The sequence below is a fragment of the Microcebus murinus genome, chromosome 27 (genome assembly GCF_040939455.1).
Source record: "Microcebus murinus isolate Inina chromosome 27, M.murinus_Inina_mat1.0, whole genome shotgun sequence".
In the NCBI taxonomy this organism is placed as follows: Eukaryota; Metazoa; Chordata; class Mammalia; order Primates; family Cheirogaleidae; genus Microcebus; species Microcebus murinus.
In genome coordinates, this window is record NC_134130.1 from 10,946,554 (window position 1) to 10,972,365 (window position 25,812).

The window sequence follows — 25,812 nt, forward strand, 5'->3', positions numbered from 1 at the left end:
TTCTTTTAAGCTCTAAATACTTTCCTAGCCTTAAAGGAGCAAGTTTTCTCATATTCTTGAGCCTCTTTTGTGTTCTGCCTGGTACATGCGACCATTCATTGGACATAGATATACTCTCTTTTCATGTAACCAGTATTTTTCCCATTTTGGTTCTTTATTATAACCTTCTTTCACATTTCTTTAATAGGTAGTTTGTTGACATATCATCTCTGCTGGTCTCCTTTTCATTCTCTTTGCTGGTCATATATGTGTGTATGTGTGCGTGCAAGTGCCTGTGTTCCAATAAAACTTTATTGCTATTCATTATTTTGTTTTGATCTGTATTTTTATCTGGCATCATTTCCTCCTTCCTTTAACATTCTTTGTTGTGAGTGTCATTCTGCTGGAGATGAATTCTTTTAGCATCCTATGTTGTAAAAGTCTTCACTTTGTCTTTGTTGTTGAAAGATATTTTTGCTGAGTACAAAATTCTAGATCGGCAAGATTTTTTTCTTTTGATATTTTGCTGCACACTGTCATTACTTTCACTGTTTTAAAAAAGAATCTTGCCCTCACTGTCATTCTTGTTCCCCTTTATGTAATGTGTCTTTTTTCCTCTGGCTGCTTTTGAGGCTTTTTATCAATGTTTTTAAGCAATTTGATTATTATATGTTCTGATGCAATTTTTATTAAATCGTTTTGTACTTGGTTTTGATGAGATTCTTGGAACTTTGCATTTATAGTTTTCAATTAATTTGCAAATATTTTCACTATGATTTCTTCTAATAGTTTTTATGATTAAAAGGACTCCAATTGCACATATGCAAGTTTGTTTGAAGTTGTTTCCAACTCACTGGTGCTCTTTTTTCTCTTTTCTTTGATTCTTTTTTAAAATCTCTATCCTTCTTTTTGGGTAGTTACTATTTTTAACTTCAGTCTTCATATTCATTTTTAAAGATCTATTTTATTTTATGGAAGTTTAAGGAGAGAGGCTATTCTTTCAGCAGTCCTAAAACTAAAAAGCTCCTTTTAATAATTGATTTTTGCTAATTCTGTTATAATAACATATGAATGGGAGAGGAGATATAAGGGAACTCTCTGTACTTTCTGTTCATTTTTTTCTATAAACCCAAAACTTCTTTAAAAAATAAATTCTGTTAATTAAAACATTAGTCATACATAATAGTGACTTCTAATTTTTATCAAAAGCATACTTTTATTGAAGGAAATAATTTATTTCATTTGTTTTCTTTTCCAAAACTCCATGCAGCACTGATATGCAAATAAATATAATCAGGGAATACATCTTCCACAGTCAAGACTTTTTCTAAAATTCTAACAGATATACAGCAAATCATTTTATTTTAAAAGGCAATGAATAAGAATTAAGTCACTTCATCCCTCATTGGGAAAAGTAGGAGGGGGGATGAGAGACCACGTTTGTTAGGCGATTAGTATGTACCTTGAAATAATAAAGACTTTTTAAAAAATTGTTTATTCCAGACAGAAACAACAACAGTGGTTAAATGAATGCCTAAGGTAGTGTAGGTCAAAGATAGGATTGATAACAGACCAAGAAAGGGAATCAACTGTACGTAGTAGACAGCACAAATCTGGCATTAGAAGAGGAGAGCTGACAATATAGGTTTTAATGAGTTGGCAGATAAGCCATTTTTTTCAGTTATTAATAGAAGGTGATAATGGTTAGAATAGATAGAAATATAACAACCCTAATAGCAATCGCTTATATAGTGCTTACCATATGCTGAGAATTAAATACTGCATATAAATTCTCAAAACATTTCCACAGTAAAGGAACCATAATAATTTTCATTTTGCTGAGAAAATACAAAAGTGTAAGGGATTAATTATCTTGCCTGAAGTCAACACAATAAGTCAGTGGAAGAACTGAAATTTAAACATAGACATTCTACCAATATTATTTAACAGAAATCCAATGATTCCAAGTAAAACTTTATAAAAAAAAAAAGGAACTAGTTGAATGTAGTGAATGATATGAGAAAGTGAAAATTAGCTTGGTTGGGCTGAAGAGTAAAAATCTGCCTCACCATTAATCTGGCTGGAATTACAAAGACAAAAGATTTAAATAGATTTTCACAAAGGGAAGCATCTAAATGGCTGTAAAACATGAACATACGAATAAATAGTCATCAGGGAAAATATAAAGGTTAAAATGAAAAAATACGCATCATCAAGCATCTACAAGCATATGAATCAGCAGAAACTCTCAGACATAACTGTTGGGTGTGTGTGTTGGTAGAGCACTTTGGAAAAGGGGTAGGATCTAATAAAGCTAAACATAGCAATCCCCATGGCCAACCATTATAGTCATAGGTATATAACAAATAGAAGTCTTTACAAATATTCATAAAAAGAACAAAAATTTTAAGAAAGCATTATTTGTAAACCATCCAAACTGGAAAGGACCCAACTGTCTTATCAGTGTTTCAATGGATCCATAAAATAGGTTACACTCATATAATGGAATACTACACAATATAGAAATGAATAAATTTATACTACACACCACCACCACAAATGATTATCACAGGCGTAATATTGAGTGAAAGAAATCAGACACACAAGAATACACATTTTTTATTCTTTTTCATGTAAAACCAAAAGACAGAGGAAGTTCAACATACTGACAACGTTTTCTTTCTTTATCTGTGGGGTGCCCTTTGGGCTGGATTTGTTCAGTTTGTGAAAATTGAGCAAAATATAGATGTGATTTGTGTAAGTTTCTTTCTGTTTGTTATAATTTGGTTTAAAAATTATTTGAAAAATAAAATGCAAAGTACATGGGAATTAAAAATGATTATTTTGCTAGAAATTTTTTTCATGGGAATACAACCTAAAATATAAAACCCAAAAAAGTGATACTGTAACCCTTTGAAGTATCCTATGCAATGTACTTTATGAGCAAATGATGGCTTGACAAAATTAAAATTCAATGAGTGTGTGAAAGGACAGCACAGCTTGTAAACAGCATTACTAAAACTACATTGGAGTGAATATTTATTAATTTTTCTAATAGATGGTGGTATTGGTATGAATAAGATTCACTGTGTTAGTCAAACTCAAATGTATGGGATGAATACAGAATTTTGTCATCACCTGCATACACACACTAATTAAATGGTGTGATAGCAAATACAATTTAAATAGGAGATATTTAACCAAATCTCTTTGCGAAGTATTTAGTAGAATTTATTCTAAAAGAATTTTAAGTTCTTTTTAATTAAAAAAATGTTTTTCCTATTAATAAATAGTTTAACATGGGCAAGTTAAAACATTGTGTGTGCAAAAATTACCCCAAAACAACTGGAAAGGCAGTTATGCTTTTTCATGATTTTTTTGTTCTAGAATTTTTTTTTTTTTTTTTTTTTTTTGAGACAGAGTCTCGCTTTGTTGCCCAGGCTAGAGTGAGTGCCGTGGCGTCAGCCTGGCTCACAGCAACCTCAATCTCCTGGGCTCAGCGATCCTCCTGCCTCAGCCTCCCAAGTAGCTGGGACTACAGGCATGCGCCACCATGCCCGGCTAATTTTTTGTATATATATTTTTAGTTGGTCAATTAATTTCTTTCTATTTTTGGTAGAGACGGGGTCTCACTCAGGCTGGTTTCGAACTCCTGACCTTGAGCGATCCGCCCGCCTCGGCCTCCCAAAGTGCTAGGATTACAGGCGTGAGCCACCGCGCCCGGCCTGTTCTAGAATTTTTTAACAATACTTCATTCTAATTTTTTCAATACATCATTGATCTTGAGTTGAGAGGTGCTTAAACAGCATGAGTCTTCAATATCTGGAAGAATAGTCAATGATCATCACATGTAAAACATTCACTATCTTGGACTGATTTAATAAAAAGGCTTTTATAATGTGAAGGCAAATTTTAGCATAACAATGATAATCTAGACTTGAGTCAGCGAACTTTTCCTGTAAATATTTTAGGTTTTGTGGGTCATATTCTCTCAGTTACAACTGCTCAACTGTCATGGCAGTGAGAAAACAGTTCTAGATAAAACATAAACAAGTGGGTGTGTCTGTTATTTAAAAAAAAAAAAGATAGTAGGAAGAATTTGTCTGTGGGCCATAATTTGCCCACACTTGATTTGGCAGTTGAATATAATGTGAACTATAAATTCTTTTCTGTATATAAAACCACATGGCCAAATTTGAAACATGTGTATGAACTGCAGTGCCCCTGAAGTCTGGCCTTCACCTGAAGTGAAGTCACAGCTCTCCCTCTTACAAACAGTTGACTTTTGGCAATTACTTTACTTCCTTCTTTCTCACCTACCTATATTACCTACGACAAACAGGTGCTGTGAAAACTAAATAATATAATAAATATAAAGGACTTAAAACTATTTAGCACATAGTGCATGTTCAACAGATTAACTATTATTAGTATTACATATTTTAATATACAGAGTCATGATAAAAAGTATAACACAAAATTAATTGATATTACCATGGAAACATGTTTAGCATACCTTTTAGAATCAAGCATATAAGCAAATTATCATGTTAAATACAAACTGAAGAAAGATCTTCAACAATAGACCTAGAAATCCTAGATATAACTCCAAAAGTAACCCCCTAAAAATATATATATTTAAAAAATATATATAATATATATGTTATATATTATATATAACATATAAACACATAAATATATATTTTATATTATATTAATATATTAATATTAATATATTATGTTATATATTATATATAATATATTGATATTAATATATTATATAATAAATATATATAAAATATATATATTTTTAGGGGGTTACTTTTGAAGTTATATCTAGGATATATACAATATATATTATAATATGTTATATATGTATATATAACACATATGTTATATAATATATAAAATATATATTATATAATATATAAAAATATCTATTTTATATTATATTGATATATTAATATTATTATATAATATATAATGTATATAATATATTAATATTAATATATTATACATATAATATATTAATATGTTATATATTATATATAAAATATATATATTTTTTAGGGGGTTACTTTTGGAGTTATATCTAGGATTTCTAGGTCTATTGTTGAAGATCTTTCTTCAGTTTGTATTTAACATAGTAATTTGCTTATATGCTTGATAATAAAAGGTATGCTAAACATGTTTCCATGGTAATATCAATTAATTTTGTGTTATACTTTTTATCATGACTCTGTATATTAAAATATGTAATACTAATAATAGTTAATTTGTTGAGCATGCACTATGTGCTAAATATTTTTTAAGTCCTTTACATTTATTATATTATTTAGTTTTCACAGCACCTGTTTGTCGTAGTTAATATAGGTAGGTGAGAAAGAAGGAAGTAAAGTAATTGCCAAAAGTCAACTGTTTGTAAGAGGGAGAGCTGTGACTTCACTTCAGGTGAAGGCCAGACTTCAGGTGAAGGCCAGACTCTCTCTCTCTACACACACACACACACACACACACACACACACACACACACACACACACACACATATTTGTCAAATTGAGAAAGTGACTAGTACAGCATTTTGATTATGTACAACTTATGTTACTGGACACTTGTACTTACAGTGTAGATAAGGAAAAAAGTACTAAAAATATGTGTCTATGTATGGCTAAATCAATTCTGTGACAAATCAGTAAAAAACTGAATTTGTCTTCTTAAAAAATTTTATTGGGAAAATTGTCTATATATAGACAAGTACCTTGTCCATTTTAAAATTTTTAACAAGTTATGTGTAATTCAGATTTATTCAGAATTCCTATTATAAATAAATTAGTGTTTCACACAGTGAAAATTGTATTAAATTTGTGTTTTTTTCTACTATAAAATTTGTATGTTAAAAGTTTGCATATAGTTGTTTAATTCAAATCATATGACTTTTTCTATAATTTTCAAGTATTCTAAAATATATTGAAAAACAATTTAAATATCTGTTTCTAAGTATAAAAGCTGAACTTAATAATTTTATGATTTATTCTTAAAGAAGTACTAAGCCTTTGTTGAAATAGCTGTGAATTCTTCTTATTGTTTAACAAGCAAAACTTGTGAAGACAAAAGTCATTAAGAACAACAACAAAAAGTATCTTGGAAACAGCTTCCCTCTAGAGAAGCTCTTCTGTTTTTCATTTTTCACCATGCTGCTTGAACATTTAAGGAGGTGACTGACGGTGAAGGGGCTCTCTGCAGATTCTATATTGCAGGTGCTTAATTGTCTAGGACAGTCACTTATCCGTGAAATAAGGTCCTTAATGATCTGCAGCTTCAGTAGTTTCTCCAAATAGTGAAAAAATAATTGCCAATAGACCAGCGATAGCTGAAGTGTATTCAGCTGTTAATTAGGGAAGCATACAATTTCTGATTAATGCCACACAATTGAAGATCACTTCCTATGGAAGACAGAAAAATGGGCCCTTAGAAGATATCTCTGTCAAATCACTGGAACTTGTGAACGTTATCTTATTTGGGAATGAGGTCACTGCAAATGTGATTAAGTCAAGGATCTTTAGTTACTGTGATCCTAGATTCTCCAGGTTGGCCCTAAATATAAGAAAGGTTCTTATAAAAGAAAGTGAGGGGAGATTAAAGACAGAAAGAGAAAGAGCAGACAGAGGAGGTAGTGATACAAGCAAGAGAGGAGAGACTGGAGTGGTGAAACTGAGGCAGGTCATGCTCAGTGTGCAGGCATCACTAGAAGCTAGAAGACAGGCATGAGACAGAACTTCCCAGAAGGAAGCACAGCCCTGCCAATACATTGATTCCAGACTTCTAGCCCCCAAACTGTGAGAGAATAGATTTCTGCTGTTTTAAGCCACCAGTGTGTGATAATAACTTTTACCACAGGCACAGAAAACGAATAGTCCCTAAGCATTTTTAAAGCAGCACATATGCACTCCTAATTATCAGTCAGTTGATATTTTTATCTTCTGACCATATTCTAGGTTTCCTTTGACTTCTGTTATAGCCAATGCACCCTTAGGAAAGACATATCAGAACTGCAGAAGGAAAAAAAAATATCTAAAATGTGGTCAGTGAAGAATATAGGAATTCAAGGGAGCCCTGATTTTAAAAGTCAAAGATATTAAAATACATAAACACAGTGAATTACACATAAACAATTTTAGGCAAAGAGCTGAAACTCTTATAAAACTAGAAAAAGTTCATTTAAGAGAATTAATAAAATATAAATCTTTCTGCTTCATCAAAAAATAAAATTGTCTCCATAATTGAAATACTAGTTTCAAAAGACAGAGATTTTTGGCATTTTATACATTGCTAAAATGAGTTTAGTCTATATCATTCCAAATTTACAAAAAATTATTTAGTGTTACATTTGTTTTTAATAGTTTGAGTATCCTTTATCTGAAATGCTTGGGACTAGAAGTGTTTCAGAGTTAATATGTTCTTTTACAGATTTTGGAATATTTGCATATACATAATGAAATATCTTGGGGAGGGGATCTAAGTCTAAACATGAAGTTCATTTATGTTTCATATACACCTTACATATTACATATATAGCCTGACGGTAATTTTATATTGTGAATGATATTTTACATGAAGCAATGTTTGTGTACATTGAACCATCAGAAAGCAAAGGTGTCACTTTCTCAGCCACCTGTGTGGACAATCTGTGGGTGTTTGGCATAACCATCTCTTGACTTTGAATTTATGTGCCTTCAGTGAGCAAGCATTTTCTTACATTTATTTACACATATGTACATTATGTACAAAAATTATGAAATACCATTACTAAAGTGAAAAAAATAGTGTGTTCAGGTTAACTAAGCATCACCAGAATATCCGCATCAGCTGTTAAACAACAGCAAGGGCAGCAAGGCTTCCAGTCTTTGCCTGCAACGCTGTGTTTCGATTTGAAGGTTACTGTACACCCTATTTTTTATTTTATTTTATTTTTTGGTGATAACCATCAGAAACAGTTCAGGGACCAGAAAATGGGTCCTTTAGGGATAAGGAGGCATTCTGCTGGATGGCTTTTTACTATGTTTTTTCTAGATTCATCTGCCTCATTGACAACCGGTTTTGTTTTTGAAGTCTCTTTGATTTTGTAAACTGATGTGATTTCTTCTACTGTTATGAATGCACACTGTTCTAATCCTTCAAAAGGCCCATCACACATTTTCACCATGTCCTCTACTCCGTTGGAACTTTTTCTGCAATGTTAACATCATCTTCATCATTATGATTATCACAATCATCTTGATTCAGAATCATTTTGGTTATTTCACCATTGGGCAATGAATGTACAACTGAAGCCTCATTGTAAATGTTAAATTTTTTGGATATCCACTTCTTCTAGTTTACTAATAGACTCTAAAGGTGTATTTTTTTTATTATGTAAGAGGTCAGACATCATTTTTTTTTCATTTGATATATGAAATCCTTCAAAATCACCACCCTGTTCCTGATCATCACTGAGCATAGTCACAGGCCAGAGGTCATGCCAGGCATGGACAGCTGTGTCTTCAGCCACTGTGTTCCAAGCACTGGCTACAGCATGTATGGCATCCTTCATGCTAAACTCCTTTTGCAAACCTTCCACACCCAGGCCTCTGCTACCTGCTGCTAGCATGCTGTTCAAGACAGTGCTTTTATATTTATTCTTCATTGATCTAAGGATACCCTGCTCACATGGCTCAATTAATGAAGTCACATTTGCAGGAAAGTACATGTCATAAACATTATTTTTGCTGAGAATTTCAACTGGAGAGTGAGCAGAACCATTGCCAATGAATAACAAAATCTCGCAGTGGCCATCCAATCCAGCTTCCCTGCAGTGAGCACAAGAGGCTGGTACAAAATGTTTGTGAAACCAACCCCAAAAGATGTCTCGTGATCCACGCCTTTTTGTTAGCACAATAATATGTACTGGAAAGAAATTCAGTCCTTGAAAAGAGGAGGATGCAAACTTTTGCCCATCACAGCAAGTTTATACTTATGTGCGCCAGCTGCATTAGCACATCCTGGCACAGTTACTCTGCCCTTGGCACCTTTCATTTCTGTAGAAGCTGTTTCGTTAGCTGTAGTCAGTGGTTTTCTGGAGCAATAGTGGCCCAAACAGCGATGTTTCATCAGCCTTATTGACTTGTTCTGGCATCAGATTTTCATCAGTGATGACCTTGCTAAAATGTCAATGGATTTCTCTGCAGTTGCTTCATAATCAACATATGTTTTATCACTATAAATCCTTAAAAATGTAATGCCATGTATCTTATTAAATTTCTCCTACCAGCCTGTTGAGTTGTTTTTTACAGTTCTCTTCAATTTTCAGGCCATTGTCATAGATCTTTGCTTGTTTAGTGATCAGCATACCATTAAGTGATATGTACCCAATGGAATGGGATGTTGACAAATTCACTCTTTCCATAAAGATCTTTCAGGATCTTCATTTTTAGCTTTTGAAGTGTTTTTCCATTCTTCTTTAACTTCTCCTCATCACGTTCAGCATAGAAATTTGACAGTTTATCCTTGTTTCTTTACGGGACCTATGGTGGTCATTTTAACACCATACTCTCTGTAAGATGTTTTACACTTACACAGCCACCCAGTTTCTGAGTGGCTTGACTTTCCGTGCTACAGATAAACACAAAAGCCTCCACTTTTTCTTATCACTGTTACCCAAAGGGGTTTTTGCAGGCCTTTTTGAGATTTTCAACAATATCTTTATACCACAGAACAAAGAATAGGCAACAAACAAACAACAAAAAAAACCTGTGGGTAATGCATATAGTTCTTGACTTCATGTGGGGCATCTTGGGGAACATGCTTGCTGTTGGCACATTCGGTCCTCACATGGGCCATTTTTTGCCCCTGTGGCAGGCTTGTCGGGGAGAATCTGCATGTTTGCAGAAAAGATACATCACAGCTGGAGGGACCACAAGGGTCTTATTTCCATTGGGGGTGCTGAATAAATTGCTAGGCACTCAGTTATGTGGCCTAGTTTTGACTGTAATCTGTCACACAAGGTCAGTTGTGGAATTTTCCACTTGTGGTGCCATATTGGAACTCAAAAAGTTTCGGATTTTGGAACATTTCAGATTTCAGATTTTTGTATAATGTTAAGCATTATCTGCCTGCATTGAAATAATGATTCAATTAAATTAGGTTTGTTGAATTCCTGAATATGTTATATCATTCACATTTTTGCAATTAATATATGTTCTTTTTATTGATAGATAATGGTTGTACATATTAAGTTAATGTATTTTACAATATCCCACTGAGTTTCATCTAACATAGAAGTAGGATGCTTCTCTGTCAGCACAATTTTTTTTTCAGGCTTCTGTATTTTACAACAGAATGTTAATATTAATATTCTTACATTATAAAATAAAATTTGTCTTCAGCCAATGACACAAAATATCTGCCAGGACATAAGGCCTGTATTGTCATATCATTCAGTGATATGACAATACATTGTTTCTTGTTTTTTTTTTTACAGTAAATACTAAAATCATAACAGATAGTTATTTGAAAGAGTCTGGATGGCTTGCTATTTATTCTAATTATCTAGTTCTCAACTGTTAGTGTGATTAGTAATCATCTGCTGTTCTTGCTAATATTCAAATTCTTTGTCCTCTGATTTAATAAATGTTTAGGAGTAGGGTAACAGTTACGGCCCTGTGGCCCATAGGATGGGAATTTTCTCCTCTTCTCTTTACGTCTGTCCTCATCCTTGCACTCTGCATTCAGCATCCTCTACTCTGGACACTCTAACTGCAATGAGTCTGAGATGTTCATGGGCCCAGGTTTTATTCACTAATGGGTGGCATCATTGTTTTGTAGTTAAGGATCAGGTTCTGCCCTTTTTAAAAAACCTACTGGAGATTATGTTCAGAGGATTTTCTTTCATTTCTTTGTCTTCTTATTGTAATACCAACCTGAGGTTGCCTCTTCAGAGGTAAGCCCAAGCAAACAACCTTGTCATTTGATGTTCCTGTGAATTCTAGACTTTCAACACAGCGGACCCTGAAGTCAGCACTCTTTCCTAGTCTTTATCAGGTGTTTTCAACTATATCGTCATCAAAGCACCTTAGTTTCTCAGCAGACAAGTTCAACTCCCACATCCCACGGAGAATATCAGACAGGATCTCTTAGCATCCTCATATATAAAAATCTGCATCTATAACTAATCTTACCCCCCATGTTCTGTAGCAATGGAAACGGCCTTCTGTCTTCTGTATGAGATGTGTCTGTCCATCTATCTTGGATCACAGTCTCCAGCCACCTGCCAGGGTTGGCCCGTCAGTCACTCCTTCACTCTCTACTTTAATTCTCTCTAGCTTCTATCCGTCAGTAATTTGCTTTAGTTTTTTTTCACACTTTTGCTACTTTTCAATCACAATACACATTTTACTACAAAATTTAATCATTTTGATCCCCCCCAGAATAATTAACATATTTTATTTTGGGAAGCAGAGCTAATTCAGTCTGAAGTGTACACAGAGGCAGCAGGGGTGACTAATGGTGATGTTTCCAGGAATAGTGTTTTAAGTAATAATTAAGGCAGGAAGGGAAAGAAAGAAAACAGCCCAAGATTTTTAAATGTATGCCATGTAGGCCAAGAAAAATGTATAGGAGAACAAAACCAAACAAATAAAGATCCTTATCTCCTTATCTCTCCAAGGTCAGAAATAAGTAACTAAAAAGTGAGAAAAGAAATTATGGGTCCAAAAGGTAAGAATTTTTGTCTGAATTTTGCTTTTTTTTCCCCCACCAGTAGAAACTAAGTGCCCAGAGCAGAGCCTGACATATAAAATGTTCAGTATATATTGCCTTACTGAGTTACCTCACTGAGTAAGCAAATACAGAATTGTTAGCCAGGGGGAGGGTGATCTATCAATAGAATGGGCAGCAAAGGAGGAAGATGATGAATATTGGTCAGAAGTTTGGGAACAACTGCAGCAGCAGAAACTATATCTTGTCTCACTAACTCTTTTCTTATAATATAGAAATTTGGGGGCTTCAGAAAATTTGTATAAAAGTTACTTGTTTTTAAATCTGAAAGAGTAAGAAAATATACATGACTCTAGTAATTAAATACAAAAAATACTCCACAATTGAATATAACTTTCTATATGGAAAAAGGAAAATGTCTATATTAAAAAAAAAGTAAAATTATTTCATTTCTTTGGCTATAATAAGGAAAATGTTTTAAAATATTAATTCCATTATTAAATATATTGTTAATATGTCGAGATGTCATTTTACATGGTCAAGAAAATATATACATAGTTAAGATATCTTAAATTTTGGACATTTTAGCAACTTGGATAGAGAAGTTTTAGGAGAACTTTCTCCAAATTTTTTAGAATGTTGTATACATGGAATTATATAATATGCTGCCTTTACAGAACCATTTATTTCATTCACTAATATGCATTAAAGATTCACCCATGTTGTTCAGATTGATAGCTCATTCCTTTTAGTTGCTGAGTTATAGTCTATTCTACGGATGTACCATGGTTTGTTTATCTTTTCACTTATTGAAAGATATTTTTGTTGTTTTCAGTTTTTGATGATTATGAAGAAAACTTCTATAAATTTCTGCGTGTGGGTTTTAGTATAGACCTAAGTTTTCAAATCAGTTGGCTAAATACTTTAAAATGTCATTGCGGAGTATGGTAAGATTGTGTTTAGCTTCATAGGAAACTGCCAAACTGTCTTCCCATATGGCCTTACTATTTTACATCCTCACCAGCAACTTAATGAGAGTTCCTGTTGCTCCCACCTTGTCACTAATTAGCATTGTCAGATTTGGAATTTTAGCCATTCAAATAGATGTACAGTGTATCTTTTTGTGGTTTTAATTTGCATTTCCCTAATGACAAATGATATTGAGCATCTTTTCATGTGTTTAACTGTCTGTATATTTTCTTTGGTGATGAGTCTGTTCAGAATATTTTTTCCTTTAATTTTTTTTCTTATTGTTGACTCTGAGTACTTTTTATAAGATAAAAAGCTACTGATCAGAATTTGAAAATATTTCCTCCTAGTCTTTTTATTATCTTTACAGAGTGTTTTGCAGAGCAGAAGTTTTTAATTTCAATAATCCAAATTATTACTTTTTCTTTCACAGATCGTGCTTTTAGTTTTTACTTAAAAACTTTATTAATGTACCTACCTATGGTCATATAATTTTTTTTTCTGTTTTCTTCTAGAAGTTTTACACTTTTGTATTTTACATTAGGTTTTTTGAATTAGTTTTTGTAAAAAGTGCAAGGTCTGGTTTAGATCTATTGTTTTTCTTTGCATAAAATGTTCAAATGTTCTACCACCACTTGTTGAAGAAAAAAATCCTTTCTTTACTGAATTGCCTCTATGTGTTTGCTGAAAATCAGTTGACTCTTTTTATGTAAGTCTTTTTCTGGCCTCTCTATAATATCTTAGTCATCAATGTGTCTCTTCTTTCACCCATGTCATGCTGTCTGACTATACTATCCTTATGATAATTCTTAAAATTGAATAATATATGCATCACTACTTTTGCTAAAGGTCTAGTTCTCATATTTTCCATCTTAGCCAGAAATGAAATTCTTGTTTTTGATTAACCACTGGATCCATGTTTTCACGTAGCCTGGAGGCACCTACCTTAATATTGCCTTTCCCTCTCACACAGGTGACACCTGGTGACCCCATGTTGAATGGTTAGAGCACTGTACCTGATGACAGTCTTCTTTCTAATATGATTACAGTCTAAATTGTTACAATCCAAATTGTATATCATCATGTTGCCTATCATAGTACCTCCTAGAAATATTTAATACACAAATATATTACTTATGGGAATCATAGTTATTTTACCTCAGGAAAAAAAATGTATCTTGTGGGTGCAGTACAGATGAGAAATGCTTATAAAGCTATTTATTTGAAAAATAAAATATTGAATTGTCTCATTATTTGTTATCCAAAGTTTTGTGGCAAATTAGCTAGCTAGTAAATGAGACTGCATTAGACAGAAGATTAATTAGCATTGAAAAAATAGCTTGCACTTGTGCAATTTCACATTTACATTTTACTTTAAAAAAGTATGAGGTAATTCAGGATAAGAACCACAGAAGGATATAACACAAGATTAGGACACCTTCACTTGCATTATTTGCAAAGATATAGCTCTGTTTTATAATAGAGGATATAATAAGGATTTCTTTTGGCTTTGGGACCATTATTATAAAATATTCCTTCTTTGTTTTTATAGATGTTCTTTATTATTATTATTGTTAATTATCAGATCTTTTGAAAATTGTCCAACTCTCATTCTGTCCGTTGTGTAACATCATCAATAACTTTGGTGTCAAGTATCAGAAAGACAATAATATCAAATGGTTGTGAGCCAAGGAAATGGCCTCAGGAAATGGATTTGTGCTCTCCTGCAGTTGTAGGCTATAATGGAACCTATTTTAGGGCCTGCAAGGTAGGAGAGCTGCCAAGAGGAATACAAATCATGACTGCCACCAAAGTGACATCCACTGAATGATGCATTCTATAGAAGGGAGAGAGGTGGAATGTTAGGGACATTGAAATCATTTTTCTTGTCCAAAGTAAATGGTGCACAGTCTTCTTTGCCCTTGCCAACATAGCACAGATTTTAGTTTTCAAGATATTTGTCTTCTGTGCTGCTACATATGAGAAAAGTTTAGAAACATTTAAAAGTAATTACCATCCACAGCCTGAATATATATAGAAAAAGTGAAGTGAATTAACTGATATAGAGATCAGTAATTAATTGTTCATATAACCACTACATAAAAGCAAGTCTTTATCTTTAGTTCAGGCTCCAAAAATTTCACTGTTGGATTTAACCTACTAAAACTTATTTTCCATATCCTCTGTTTTAACCAGCAGCGAAGAACATGTCCAAGTCACTTAGTGCCATGGATATTGCCAAGATCAAACTGAATTCAGCAAGAACAAAATTGTGTGCAATGCCAGTGGCCATTTTAACAGTTTTCCAAAAAGTGCTTGTTCAATAAATGAATTGATAAGGATTAATACAAGCCTAATATTTCTATCATATTTTGTAGATATCTAATGAGGCATACATAGCAAACTTTAGTAACAGATTTGAGCACATCTTCAGTCCATTGTACTTTACCTGTATTTTGTCTGTGCTTTATAGTCTCAAGAGTATTAGGAAATGTCACATTAGTTGTAAACTTTTTTCAAAATATTGAAAAAAGATTTTTATAATGGACACAAGTGGGTATATGTGTACAAGTAATACATATTTTATATTCTAAATAAGCATATTATAGTGTAAATAAAACATTCTATTTCCAATTTTCCAATCCCATTAATATGTGCTATTTTCATCATTTGTGACATGATTTTACAACACCTGCATGATTCTATCCTTACATCTGTAGAAGACATGATGAACAACCCCTTAATATGCAAAGTAAAACAACAGTGCTTATCTCCACATCAATTATTTGACATTACAAATATGAACATGGCTTTTTGAACTGTTTAAAATTAGACCCAACATTAGTGAAAAATAAAGGCCTTCCAACTTTGTGAAGATGAAGCACTTGTGTTTTTTTAAAAGTCTATAGACAATTGCTTTTTATCTTACAATCTTGCTCCACTGTGGAAGCACACTCTGCAAAGTGTTCTCAGTTTCCACACTCTATTTCCCAATCCAGTTTTAAGGATGAATAAAGCATTTTGCAAGTAATTCCAAGCATATTACTAAATAACTGTTTAGAATTTGTGGTCAATGACTATTTTTTTCTGTTTCTCTTAGGATTACTTCTTGCTTCCTACTAGAGCCATGTTGAAATGCTTTTAGATCCCTTAACATTCAAAGAGATTGTTTTCTGTGATTGGAACACTTGTCCTCTTTGAATCCCTGGTCCTCCCTAATATGGCTGTAGTAGGTGGAATATTCGCTCTCAAAGATGTTTGCTTCCTAATCCCTGAAACCTGTGGAAATGTTACCTTACACAGCAAAAGGGACTGTGCAGGTGAATTAAGTTAAGGACCTTGACATGGGGAGATTATCCTGCACTATCCTGGTGGACCCAATGTAAGCACTAGGATGCTTTAAAGGTGAAAGAAGGAGACCAAAGAGTCAGAGATCAGTGGTTTTGGGACAGCTGGATAGCCACATGCAGAAAGATAAATAGGATTCCCATCTTTCCCCACTCACAAAAATTAATTCAAGGGGATAAAAGACTTAAATGTAAGGTATGAAAGCATAAGAACGCTAGAAGAAAATGTTGGAAAAACTATTCTAGATATCGGCCTAGGCAAAGATTTTATGAAGAAGACCTCAATGGCAATCACAGCAACAACAAAAATAAACAAATTGCACTTGATTAAATAAAAAAGAGCTTAGCTCTTTAGCTCTTTAGCTTCTGCACAGCTAAGGTAATAGTCAGCAGAGCAAACAGACAACCTACAGAATGAGAGAAAATATTCACAAGCTATACAACTGATAAAGGGCTAATAACCAGAATCTACAAAGAGCTCAAGAAAATCAGCAAGAAAAAAATCAAACAACCCCATTAAAAAGTGGGCAAAGACATGAACAGAAACTTTTCAAAGGAAGATAGACAAATGATCAATAAACACATGAAAATATGCTCAATGTCACTAATCATCAGGGAAATGTACATCACAACTACAATGAGATATCACGTAAACCCAGTTAGAATGGCTTTTATTAAAAGTCCAAAACAAGAGATGCTGGCATGGATGCAGAGAGAAAGGAACACTTATACACTGTAGGTTGGATTGCAAATTAGTATAACCTCTATAGAAAACACTATGGAGATTCCTCAAAGAACTAAAAATAGACCTACCATTTGATCCAGCAATCCCACTACCGGCTATTTTCCCAAAGGAAAAGAAGTCATTTTATGAAAAAGACACCTGCACTCGAATGTTTATTGCATTACCTCTTCCTGGTAACCCTTGAAGACTCTTAACCCCAAATGGCCCCATCACTGACATCCTATTACCTGCCCTTTCATGTGCTATCTTTTTCATTGTCACAGTGAGTGGCTGACTGGTATTGTAGCAACAGTGCTCTTTCCTGAATTACACAGCCTGAGTTGGGTTCCTGCTTTGCTAACTAGTTACTACATCATATCGCCTTGAAAGAGAATCTGTCAATGATTCAAATAAGCATAAGAATCCTTTTTCCCTGCAAAAATAGGGAATACTGGTATTTCCAATGGGTACTAAGAGAATTTTTATCTGCATGTGTAGTTTACTGAAATTTGATTACTCTGGTCAGAAAGTTAGATGCTAAGTTAAGATGCTATTGAATATTCCATCTGTATTGACATTGAAACATAATGATTGTGACAATTATGCTAAAATGATTATTTCCTTATTTTTACTTTTCAGCATAAGTTTATATACAGACCCTTAGAGAGTTAAGAAATTTTTGAAATTCCATAGAAATCACTAGAGAAGAATTGATTGTATCAAAGAAGTAGGTCTTTGGAAGAAGTCATCAAACAAATGCCTACAAGTCAATTTAACATTCCCACCAGACCAAATAAACACACATAATCACAGCAGCATTGTTTGTTCACATGTAGAAAATTGTATAAGGTGGTTTTCTATCATATTCTCTGTCATATACAAGCAAAATGAAAGAATACTAAGATCACAGAAATATTCCTCATTAGTTACTTCACAGGCAGCACCCAAATTTTGTATATAAAAAAGGAAAGAATTTTTTTTTTAAATTAGAGTCAAGAAATACAACAGTTGAATGTAATGTTTGTAAATTGTAATTTATACAATGGCCTTTTTGTACTTTTGTACCTCCTGCAGATAGTGTATCTTGCAGAAGCCAAAGTGATCCATTTAAAATAGTGCTCAAAATGTTCAGGTTTTTCCCGTCAATCTTAGACCAAATTTCAAATTCCTTAATGATGACCTACAAGGCCTTCTATGAAATGCCTCCTACTGAACTCTGTTCCTTCTGTCATCTATTTCCCTTGCTATACTCTTGTTCCCCTGGCCCCTCTAGTGTTCGTGAAAGAATCATTCTTGTTCTTGCCTCACAGCATTTGGACTTACTATATCCTGGAATGTTTTCTTCCAGACGGTTGTGTAGTTCTATAATTCCATGTGCATCTTGGTGCAAATAGCACCTACTTAGAGAGGTTCCCCTTCCCCACCCTACCTAAAAGGGCCATCCTCATTATCCACCTTCATCCTCTCATCCACCTTTTCATCCTAGCACTTTTCACTAGCTATTTGCAAATATATAAGGCCAGTCTGTCCAGAAAGTATCCAGCCATTGTTAACATAATATATAACATTACATGGCTGGATACTTTCTGGACAGACCTTGTATATATTTGCGGTGTTTTTGTCCTCTACTTCTCCTTGATTATCATGTAAGTTCCATGAGGGTGATTATACAATTTGTTTGGTCAATAAAGTGGGCAGTTAAAAAATAAATTACTTAATGTTATTTTTAATTTTTATCAATTTTTGTATTTTAGTGGTAGACTGACACTATTAATCTATTCCAGGAGTTTATCTTTAGACAATTCTTCACATTATTTTTACTTGCTAGGTTGCTTGAGTAATAAATACATTGGCAAGTAACATTCTAGAATTTGTAAATATAATACTATGTTAAGTTTTCCTTATGTCTTTAACTATTCAGCTATATTTTATAGTGTGTTTTTCTAAAAGTGTATGTTCTAACATGTCTTATCAATTGTAAAAATGACTGAAAATATAATAATCTCATTAACTGAATTATTCAAGACTGTTTAAATCAGTCAAATCCCTAGAGACTGTAATTTCATACATAAGCTAAGCTAAATTACATTATGTTTTGTTTAATGGAGCTGAGTATTTGGTGATCTCAGTCAATTATGACTGCTAATTATAAACATTGATTAAAAGTGACTAGGGTCTGATATTTTGGAGTAATTCTTTTCCAACATTTCTTGCTTCTTCAAATGCTATTGAATTCTTGAATTTGAATTTTCTATTCTATTACTTGAATAATACAAATTTAAATTATTAAAAGGTTAGTATTCTAGAATTATACATGTATATTTATTCTGAGATATAAAAATATTTAACTATGAAGTAATATCTATATTATAAAGTATACTGTACTATTTTAACAAAATCAGAATCAATGTCAGTTTATCTCTTTAAGGTAATTATGTTTTAAAAAGGCACATAAGTCATTAAGAAGAATTTTTTAGGCTAAGCTATTCACATAAATAATAATGTTAACAAAATACAGACATCAAAAGGTTACATTGTCTAGCTAATGGAAAGAACTAATTATTAGTAACAATTTGAAATATAGTACCTAAATTATAGTGAGGCTTTCTATTGAATTTTAAACCAAATATTTTTAATAATGAAATCAACATAGAATTTTAAAATATAGTTTGACCTATATCTGGCAATCCTCTGTATACATGAGGCCAAGCAATGAATGCATGAAGACAGTCAGAAACTGATTCATCCATTCTTCTGTTTCTTCTGTAAAATTTTCATTGAATTAACTCCTTGAAGTACCATTGTGTAATTATACTCCATAATTAATACTATAATCAATGACCATTATATCATAAAGACAAAGATTAACATTTTCATATAAACATTATTTGGTTTCTAGTGTCTATTATCTTTTAAAATATATGAATCAACAAATGCAAACAAATCAACTTATGATATGATCCATATTTTTGAAAAAAACTCTTCCACCATTTCCTAGAGAGGACAACAAGGTTTAAATGAAATATCTATGAGCTTTACTTGGGTAGATCTCATACTTATTATTGGCTATTGACTGCTGTGTGCATGGAAGTGTCGATTGCATTTTTCTTATGCTTTGGGTGTGTGGGAGCCAGAAACAAAATTTGCTGTCGATGGAAAGGATGTGGCTACTTAAAAATTTAGCAAGTACTAGGTACATTTCTTATTAAGAGGTGAAAATCCCTACCCTCCCTTCAATCCTCACCCCACCTTGAAGGTGGATAGTAGGCTTGTGCCTTTGACAATGAAAATTATATGATATCACTTCCAATGCTAGCTCATAAAAGGCCACTAAGTTTCTGTCCTTTTTTGCTAGAAAGCTCATTCTTGGAGCCTTGAGTCACCTACATGAAGATGCCAAGAGCACGTGAAGAAGCCACAAGTAGGCATTCTGGCAGACAATCCCAGCCAAATCTACCCTTTGTTTCATAATTTTTTACTGGATGCTAGACGATATGAATTTCACATTGTTGAGAGCTAGATTGTTCTGGGATGCAGTTAAGTTCCTTGTGGAGTACCTTAATTCTTTCAAGGCTTCTTGCAAACTTTGTGTGGACAGGCATGAATCAGCTATTTCCTTAGGGCAAGTTTAGCCTTACTAAGATTGCAGCTCTGTTTGGATACCTACATGTTCAATGAGGATGCTACTTCCTGGTTATTCCAATCTTGAAAGTCTCCTAGTCCTGTGTAAATCTTAGAAAATATTAATTTCCAATTCTCCTATTATTCTTCATTTGGCCTCATGTATTTTCACCCTGTGCATGCAGGACTTAGTAGCAAACTCAAAGCAACATTTATGCAAATTTCAGAAGCTCTTTTACCACCCAACTTCCTCTACATAAGTAATCTGTCCAGCAAATTTCATGGCCTTAGCTTCTCCTAATTCCTGTCTCTCCCTCCTCAATTCAAGAAGATTTCTGGGCTCTTCTTTGGGTTTTCCGTTTCTGTAGAATGGTCTGGAAAATGATTCCAGATAGAAAATCAGATTAATTGTGATGCTCACCTCACTTGTCTCCCTTCTCTCAGGGATCATACTCCTGTGCTGTGTGTCTTGCAATATCTGAAAAAAGTTATTTCATATATTTTTGTTTAGTTTTAAAATTATTTACAACAGGAGTGAAAGTTCAATTACAGTTACTCCCTTTTGGATGGAAGTAGAAATTTCCCTTTGAATTTTAATAATTATCTGTGCTACAGGCATAGGGCTGTGCATAAAGGAGAAATACTCCCCAAATATATTACATGATTTAATAATCACAGTGGTAACATAATTTGTTACATGTTCTTATATACAGTTTATTCTTTGTCAAATAAAAGTGCCAGTAAAGCTACGGAAATCAATCATCATATTCTAAATTGCTGAAATACCCTTACCGATTCTAATCATTTTATATACTTGATATTTTATATTTTTATGATAATATTGTGAAGTCTAAATCTAAAATTCAAGTAAACTACATTTAAGGTAAAATTTAAATTAAAAATTTATAATACAGGGTGTTGTTTGGTGTTACAAGCTCAAAAAGGGAGAGATGATATGCTGAAGATAGTTGCTTGAAAAGCAAGTAGAGTGACAGGGAAAAAAATCCATCAAAGTTTAGTTGTTTTATTTTTATACAGGTCAAGAGATCATTTTAAATTAGCCCATAATGGCTTTGTTATTCTTTAGTATTAAAATAATATTTCAAATCTATGCACAAATAATGGTGCTGTTCACTTTCATGTGTTTTTAAGGTCAAGTTCTTTCATATTTGCCCAAGGAGTGTTGGAAGACCTGGCAAAAATAATGCCAAATATAAATGAAGTCTATATTAAGGAATTATACAAGTATTTTTTATATTTGTTACTGTGCCACAAAATAATCGGCCATATTGTCTATGCCTGTAAGAGGACTGATGAATTCTATTATATATTTAAAATCATAATTAGTCTCAATAAAGGTAAATATGTACTTTTCCTGAATAAAGTCTTGACAATTCCCACTAGGCACTGCTCTTGTCTTTGGTTCACAAAACTGCTTTCAACAAGTTTAATTTTTTTCTCATTTCTGTGTACCCTAATTTTTGGACCTTTATTTATAATTCCTCAATGATTTATATGGAACTTTATATGGAACTCACCGTTGAGCTGTCACAGCCAAAAACTGAGTAACAGCTAGGAAAACAAACAAACAAACAAACAAAGACTGTGTAGCAAACCCTTAAAACAAGAGGACTATTTAATGAGGAATCCTTCTTTCAAGAAAGAGCAAACTCTTGCTATGGAAAAATAATGCAGGTACTTCCCTTAATTCAGGAAACACTTTGACAACAGATTCTATATGCAATTGTTTGGCTTTTCTAGGAAATGCAGGTGCACTGTCCATTGATCAGAGTATTTTATTCTATATTTTGTTCCTTTGTAAAAGTAATTATGCAAGTTGGATCGCATCTATTGCCAGTGCATGGCATGCGGAAAAACAATGATAAAAAGTAGTTGGGCAGTTTAAATGCAATCTATGCCTTATTCTTAAAATCCGGTAGCACATTTTCTTCAGAAATGCGTATTCCAAATTTCAAACTTTAACTCTATTAGTAATGACTGTGATCTCATGAGACACAGAAGAAACAAGAAAACTGCTCTGCATTGAAACAGAAATTTGAAGACTGACATGAAATTTGAATCGAGAAAGGTATTAGCACTTACAAAAGAAACTGTTTTTAAAATACACATTTTAGCAAAATTGTATATGCAAAGACCATACCCACGAAATATGTTCTCATTTGGGCTAGAATGAAGAGATTCAGATTCGGGCTTTTAGCCAACAGACCTTTCCACGGACTTGTAAATAGTTCTCTGCTTCCAGTTGCCACCAAGTCCTTCAAAATGCTGGCCAGACAACATCACTGTCACAAGTACTAGTACTACTGTTACTACCGCTAATCGGGAACTCTTTTATAACACGCTTTGCTGTTGGCCTGTGACATTTCTCCGCAGTGGACTTACCCGGAGGGGCAGCGCCCGGGCCAGCCGGGTCGGTCCTGGGCGTCACTTTGGGGACGCGGGCCGGGGCGTGACCCCAACTCCCTGCGCCTTAAAGTTTCCTGGCTTACACAAGGGCGGGGGACGGGAGATTATAACAGTATCTACCTCGTCGGGTTTTCCAGGAAGGTTAAATTCGCAAATACAAACGAAGCGCTTACAACAGCACCTGACAAACGGCACCAGCAGCGTTTGCTCTTAAGTATTACTGTTACGCTGCTGTTGTTGTGACTGAAGAGCTGACGGAGAACGACCGGAGCCCTGCCGGTTCTAGCGTGGTGACTAACGAAGATGTCAGTGAGAGGAGGAAACGAGGAGGGTCTCGGCGGCGGCCGCGAACCCGGCGCGGCGACGACCCCCGCGGAGCTTCCAGGCTCGCGCCCGGGCCTGGCGCGGGCAGGCGCGCGGCGCTCGATTCCCCGCCCTGCCTCCCCGCGCCTGGTGCGCATGCGCCGCCCGCGCCGTGACGGGTCTCTCCCCGGCGGCCGCGGCGACCCGGCGGGCTCGGGATGGGGAGCGAAGCCCCCGCGGCGGCGGCGGCGGCGCTGTGAGGAGCAGCGGGGGGCGGCGGCGGCGGCGGCTCGCCGGTGAGTGTCGGGAAGCGCCGCCATGGGGTTCCGCAAGAAAAGCAGCCGGAACCCCCCGGTGCTGAGCCACGAGTTCATCCTGCAGAATCACGCGGACCTGGTGTCCTGCGTGGGCATGTTCTTCGTGCTGGGGCTGATGTTCGAGGGCACGGCGGAGGCGTCCATCGTCTTCCTCACGCTGCAGCACGGCGTCGCCGTCCCCGCCGCGGGCGAGCACGCCGCGGCCGCCGGGTCCCTGTACCGCTACGGCGCCAAAGACCTGGCCACGATTTTCTTCTACATGCTGGTGGCGATCATCCTGCACGCCACCATCCAGGAGTACGTGCTGGACAGGATCAACCGGAGGATGCAGTTCACCAAGGCGAGGCAGAGCAAGTTCAACGCGTCCGGCCAGTTCGGCGTGTTCTACCTGGTGTCGTGCGTGTGGGGCGCGCTCGTGCTGGTCTCCGAGAACTGCCTGGCGGAGCCCGCGCTCCTGTGGAGGGCGCCGCCGCCCGGCGTGATGACCTTCCACATGAAGTTCTTCTACATCTCGCAGCTGGCCTACTGGTTCCACGCGTTCCCCGAGCTCTACTTCCAGAAAACCAAAAAGCAGGACGTCCCCGGGCAGCTCGTGTACATCGGCCTCCACCTGTTCCACATCACGGCCGCTTACCTGCTGTACCTGAACCACCTGGGGCTCCTGCTGCTGGTGCTGCACTACTTCGTGGAGTTGCTTTCCCACATGTGCGGCCTGCTCCACTTCAGCGACGAGGAGTACCAGAAGGGGGTCTCTCTGTGGGCCGTGGTGTTTATCTTGGGTAGACTCCTGACTCTGATCGTCTCGGTCCTCACCGTCGGGGTTCACCTGGCTGGATCCCACAGTCGGAACCCGGATTCCGGGACTGGAAACGTCAACGTGTTGGCAGCTAAAATCGCTGTGTTGTCCTCCAGTTGCACGATCCAGGCATACATAACGTGGAACCTAATCACTCTCTGGTTTCAGAGGTGGATAGAGGATTCTAATCTTCAGGCCTTATTTATGAAGAAGAAACGGTCCATAACTAAAGGCAAGGCTTCTAAAAAAGGGACAGAAAATGGAGTGGAAACTTCGCATAGAGTAGACTCTGCCCCAAAGAGGAAAGAGAAATCCTCCTAATGAATTATATAAGCTCACTGAGTCATGTCTCCAAAGGAATCTGCTCTTCACCATAAGATTTCGTTTTGCACTAGAGATTTTTCTGTTCTTGAAAATCGTTTGTGCTCTTTTGAGTTTTGCTATTGTATCGTTTAATGTATTTTTTAAAAGACATTTCAGGGGAGGGTGATGATTATGACCAGGGGGAAATAAAAACATTTTGGTTAAGACTAAGCTACTCATCTAAGCAGTGTTGAAGTAGTTTAGGGATCACCTCCATATTTTGTTTGAATTTTTTAAACTTTGAATCAATTTTCCTAATGATTTACCAGAGGTAACTATAAGATTTTCTCTATCAGTGATACAATTTCTTGCTCCCACCAATCAAGGTCATGTTTTTAATGTTCTCTTTCAGGGTAAAATGGAAACGCTACAATGGTGGAAGTCCAATCAGTATTCTCTAATTGTTATAATTTTTTTTGTAAGAGTTTATGTTTGAGAAAAAGATTTGTAAAACCAACAAAATAATCATGTGCTTTATTTTATATGTATTGATTGTTAGTGCTACATCCCCGTTTTACAAAAACATAGTACTAATGGGAAACATAGAAATATATTGCCATATATGTCAAATCAAAATATTTTTAATTTGTATAAAAGTATTACTGAAGAGGTAAAAACCATTCCTGTCCATTCTAAACACTTGTAAATGGGAATCCATAAAATTAAATATTACTTTGAAAAGGAAATCAGACTTAGTCTTTTTTATATGTTTATTAACAGTGATTCATAATGAGGCTTTATAAGATCAGTAGCCACAGCATATTAGAAAATACTGTTTAATCTGTAAGCCATTTTGAAAATGATGCTTAATTTATATGTATAAAAAGAATGTTAGCTAATTGCATTTGGAAAATATTTAAAGCACTAACATTAAATAATTTGAAAATTAGGTAAATAACCTTATGAAGGCTTTTGAAAAATAATTTTATAATTATTGTTTTTCTCCTGTCTTTAATTGGGAAAAATTTATCTGTATAAAACATATTTTGGAAATTATTTATATACATGTATATGTATATAATTTGTATCTTATAGAAGCTAGTAGACATAGGCAGTAGTGTGTATCTATATTTATCTCCTCTCTGTCCTCACTTTGATTTCTTTCTGTAATGTGAGTGTTTATATTTTTTTCAAGGAGACCATACTTTAAAAATATGCTGGGGGAAGACATTCCTATTGCTCTATATTTTCTCCTACTATGTCTCTCATCTCTC

The 25,812-nt window shown here is 34.9% G+C and overlaps 1 protein-coding gene and 1 long non-coding RNA gene across 2 annotated transcripts in view; one reads left to right on the forward strand and one right to left on the reverse strand.

Moving 5' to 3' along the window:
* The window catches only part of LOC142864840 (uncharacterized), a 146,061-nt gene that overhangs the window by 12,949 nt on the left and 107,300 nt on the right, over positions 1-25,812 (reverse strand). The window contains exon 3 of the long non-coding RNA XR_012915144.1: positions 20,814-20,870. This is a non-coding gene — a long non-coding RNA (uncharacterized LOC142864840). The remainder of the gene's footprint in view (positions 1-20,813; positions 20,871-25,812) is intronic.
* Positions 23,412-25,501, forward strand: TRAM1L1 (translocation associated membrane protein 1 like 1). The gene has a single exon (XM_012779798.3). The coding sequence runs from the start codon at positions 23,441-23,443 to the stop codon at positions 24,554-24,556; it is 1,116 nt and encodes a 371-aa protein (XP_012635252.1). The 5' UTR covers positions 23,412-23,440; the 3' UTR covers positions 24,557-25,501.